The 4,072-nt window shown below is 37.5% G+C and overlaps 1 protein-coding gene across 1 annotated transcript in view; it reads left to right on the forward strand.

The window, feature by feature from the left end:
- Positions 1 to 4,072, forward strand: part of CCDC82 (coiled-coil domain containing 82) — a 49,944-nt gene that overhangs the window by 25,334 nt on the left and 20,538 nt on the right. Inside the window, exon 4 of the mRNA XM_006887330.1 lies at positions 1,712 to 1,836. Coding sequence (XP_006887392.1) covers positions 1,712 to 1,836 — 125 coding nt within the window. The remainder of the gene's footprint in view (positions 1 to 1,711; positions 1,837 to 4,072) is intronic.

A 4,072-nucleotide genomic window follows, 5' to 3' on the forward strand; every position in this document is an offset into this window, starting at 1 on the left:
AAAAAAAAAAAAAAAATTAAAAATAATCTCAATCTCTTCGTCATCTATCATGATGCTGCCAATTGTCCCAGTGGTGAAAATCTTTGTTTTGTTAATGTTGAGCTTCAGATCATACTGAAGACTACAGTCTTTGACCTTCTGCAGCAAATGCCTGAGGCCCTCCTCAGTTTTAACAAGCAAAGTTGTGTCATCTGCATAACACAGGTTTTTGATGAGTCTTCCTCCAATACTGATGCCACATTCTTCCTCATAGACCCCAGCCTCCCGATGATCTGTTGTGTACACCCTTCCCGATTTTGAACCATGCAGTGTTTCTTTGTTCTGTTCTGATGACTGCCTCCTGGTTTGAGTATAGATTTCACATAAACACAATTAAGTGTTCTGGGATTTCCATGCTTCTCAGAGTTAGTCACAGTTTGTTGTGATCCACACAGTTAAATGCCTTTGCATAGTAAAAAAAAAAATACAGATAGACATTTTTCTGCTACTCTCTGCTTTCAGCCAAGATGTAGAGAAGAAAATAAATAAATGATGAAATAACAAAGTTGAACAGAACATTTCAAAAGGGAGCTTGAGAAGACTAAAAAAAGTATCACAGTGAGTTGTGCAGAAACTTGAAGTTAAAAAACAAAAGCAGAAGAGGCTGCTTGCTATTTCTCTAGCTGAAAGAATTGAAGAACCAGCTCAAGCCATGTGTTGCAATGCTTAAAGATTCTATGGGGAAAATACTGAAAGATACAGATGCTTCTCTGAAAGATATCCAGAGAAGATGGAATATACAGTATCCCTGTATCAACAATATTCAGTCTCTTACATAGTAGGTTCCTATGAGTTGAAATTGAATGGATGGCACCTAACAACAATAAATGTGACAGTGAATTGTGAGTTAAGTGCTTGGCTATTAACCAAAAGTTAACCAGTTCAAGCCTACCAGCACCTTCCTGGCAGAGAGATAGAGCTGCCAGCTTAGTAAAGGCTGTATAGCCTTGGAAGCCCTATGGGGAAGTTCATAGAGTTTCCTGCCCTGCAGAGAGTGCTCTGAGACAGACTCGACTTGATGGGAATGATTTTAAGGTTTGTAAGACGAGTCAAATAGGAAGACATATTTGAGTTGAATGTGCTAAAATAGTATAAGGAAGGGTTACCATTACAAAGGTAGGATGAAGACAATTTCAGAGGGTCTAAAAAGCCATGCTCAGACTAATCCATGTCAGTTTGGTGTAAGAGAATAAAAAATATAATATGGAAAGCTTTTTCACCTGGCTGGTTTTGTTTTCAGAAAGTAATTGTTAAAGTTTAATATTTGTTTAAAAACCTGTAATCTTTTTCCATGGTCTTACTGTGTTGTTTTCCCTAATGGGTCCTCAATGCTGAAGAGTTGAATCAAACTCATAGCAACTTTCCATTGGGCTTCCAAGGCTTTAATTCTTTACAGAGGAGTCTAGTTATCTTTTCCTTGTAGGTGAATTGAAACCACCAGTTTTTAGGTTACCAGCCTGACACCTGATGTGGTATGCTACCAGGCTAGTTAATAACCTATTAGCATGATTTGTTTTACTTCATGTATTCCTTCCTTTTTTAATTTTAAACTTAAACGTCCTTCTAACCAACCAAATAACTAAGTTCCTTGAACCTATGGGAAGAGATCCTTAAACTATATATAAGTATTTCATATGGGAAAAGTAATTCTTTTTGTTGTTATTCTCTTGAGCAGAAACCAGGAAAAAGTCACGTGCTCAAGATATGCTCACATCCTTTCATTATTTGGATAATTACTTTATTAAACCTCGCCTAGAGAACTTAGTCACTAGAAGTCGTTGGAAAACACAATATAAGGTATTCATTTTTGTTTTGTTTAGTTGTTGTTTTTTGATTTGGTTTTTTTTTTTTTTTTTTCATTTTCGGGATGGGAAATAAAGTTGGGCATGGTAGAGAGGAGATTTCTCAGTACTTCATGTCCCAGTTCGACTGAACCCTCTTCTAAGTAATTCACATTTATCTTTGTTAAATAATTATTGTTTTTAAGCTATTATTAATTCTGTAATTCTCACTAGCTGTATTTAGTCCAGTAATTGATAAATAATTTTAGAACCATTCTAGAACTTAGCCATCTTTTAAATGAGAGTATTTGCTATGGCTTGAGAGAAGTCACCAAAACAGTTATTAAATGAAGATAATTAAGCTATCTCTGATTCATTTATCCAGTGCCAGAGAATGTTGTTTCAGTAAAGAATTCCATATAGCTAAAGATGTTTGAAAAACATGAGGTTTAGCTTAATAGTGTCTGACCTGGAGGCTTTTCAGGAGCACACATTTATACTGTGAATAGAGAAACAGGTCTCAAATTTAGTATATTCCAAATTTATTTTTCCTATTTTGTAGTTTACAAATTTGTATTTGAAGTTCCTTTTCAGCAGAAAATTCGTTGTTATCTCCCATGATGCTTGATTTCCATAAAACAAAGCTTAGGAAACAAATTTTTAATTCTATTGTTTTGATTATGCCCCTGTTTAACTTGTAAAATCTGTTTGATTCTATGTTATCTGCTACATTTATTGTATTTTGTGATCTATTAACAGTAGAGACTGTACTAGATTGTTTTTAAAAAACCAATCCTCCCTGCTTTTGATGGTCTACATTCTAGAGATTAATAAGAACAACAATAAAATGTCTCTCAAGTTTCTGGAGATTTTTCAGTCAGTCATTTAAATCACTAACGACTCTCATATATATCATGTGAGGAGCTTGGTTTTTATGCAAGACCTGTTCCACTTTGAATTACCTGCTGATAATAACTTCTTGTTATGTTCCATTGAATCGCCTGTGACTCACAGCGACTCTGCACAACGGCTCTGAACCTTGTGCCCTATCATGAGCCAGTCTCACTGTCTCTAACACATTTGCCCCCATAACCTCAGTTACTGTATCAATCCACATCATCCAGAGTCTTTCTCTTCTGTGCCGTCGCTCCACCCTTCCAAGCCTGATGTCCTTCTCCAGTGACTTGTCCCCCCTGGTAACATGCCCAAAATATGTGAGGTAGAGTTTAAAAATCCTTGCCTCCAGGGAGCAAACTGGTTTCACCCTCTCCAGGATAGAACTGTTTGTTCTCTTTGTAGTCCATGATATGTTGAATATTCTTCTCTAGCACCACAACTCAAAGGCATTGATTTTTCATCTTTTATGCATCAATTCTTCTATCATCTGAGCTAATAATTAAAGGATAATCTGGGATTTCAGAAGGAGGTAGGTTTCAAGGTGGATGATGGTCTGAGTTTAATACCTTCATAGAGTGACTTGTCATTAAAACTGTTATTGTTGTTGTTATTGTTATGTGCCATCAAGTCACCCACAACTCATAGCGACCCTATGTACATCATCTCTTGAACCCTGCCCCATCCTGAGCCAGTCTTACTGCCTTCGACACTTTTGCACCCATTACCCCAGTTACAGTATCAATCCATCTCATCCAGAGTCTTCCCCTCCTGCACTATCCCTCCACCCTTCTGAGAATGATGTCCTTCTCCAAGGAATGGTCCCTCCTGGTCAAAGTATGTGAGTCAGAGCTTCATAGTCCTAGCCTCCAAGGAGAAACCTGGTTTCACCCTCTCCAAGACAAGATAGACCTGTTATATGTTCAATACTCTTCTCTAGCACCACAGCTCAAAGGCATCAATTCTTCTTCTGTCATGTTTAGTCATTGTCCAGCTCTCAGATGCATAGCAAGTACTTGGAGAGACCATGGCCTGAATCAGGTGCACCTAACTTTCTAGACTGACATTGTTGCTTCTTGGTACTCTGAAGAGATTCCTGACCTAAATATGCCACAAGATAAAGGTGAATAATCCAATTGAAAAATGGGCACAAGATATGAACAGACACTTCACCAAGGAAGACATTCAGATGGCTAACAAGCACATCAAGAAATGTTCAAAATCCCTAGCTCTGAGAGAGATACAAATCAAGACAACTATGAGAATGTCATCTCACCCCAGTAAGACTAGCAAAATTTATCAGAACAGCAAGCAACAAATGCTGGTGAGGTTGTGGAGAGACTGGAACCCTTATTCAC

This window comes from Elephantulus edwardii, unplaced genomic scaffold (assembly GCF_000299155.1).
Source record: "Elephantulus edwardii isolate Elephantulus edwardi_28Jun2011 unplaced genomic scaffold, EleEdw1.0 scaffold00056, whole genome shotgun sequence".
Lineage (NCBI taxonomy): Eukaryota > Metazoa > Chordata > Mammalia > Macroscelidea > Macroscelididae > Elephantulus > Elephantulus edwardii.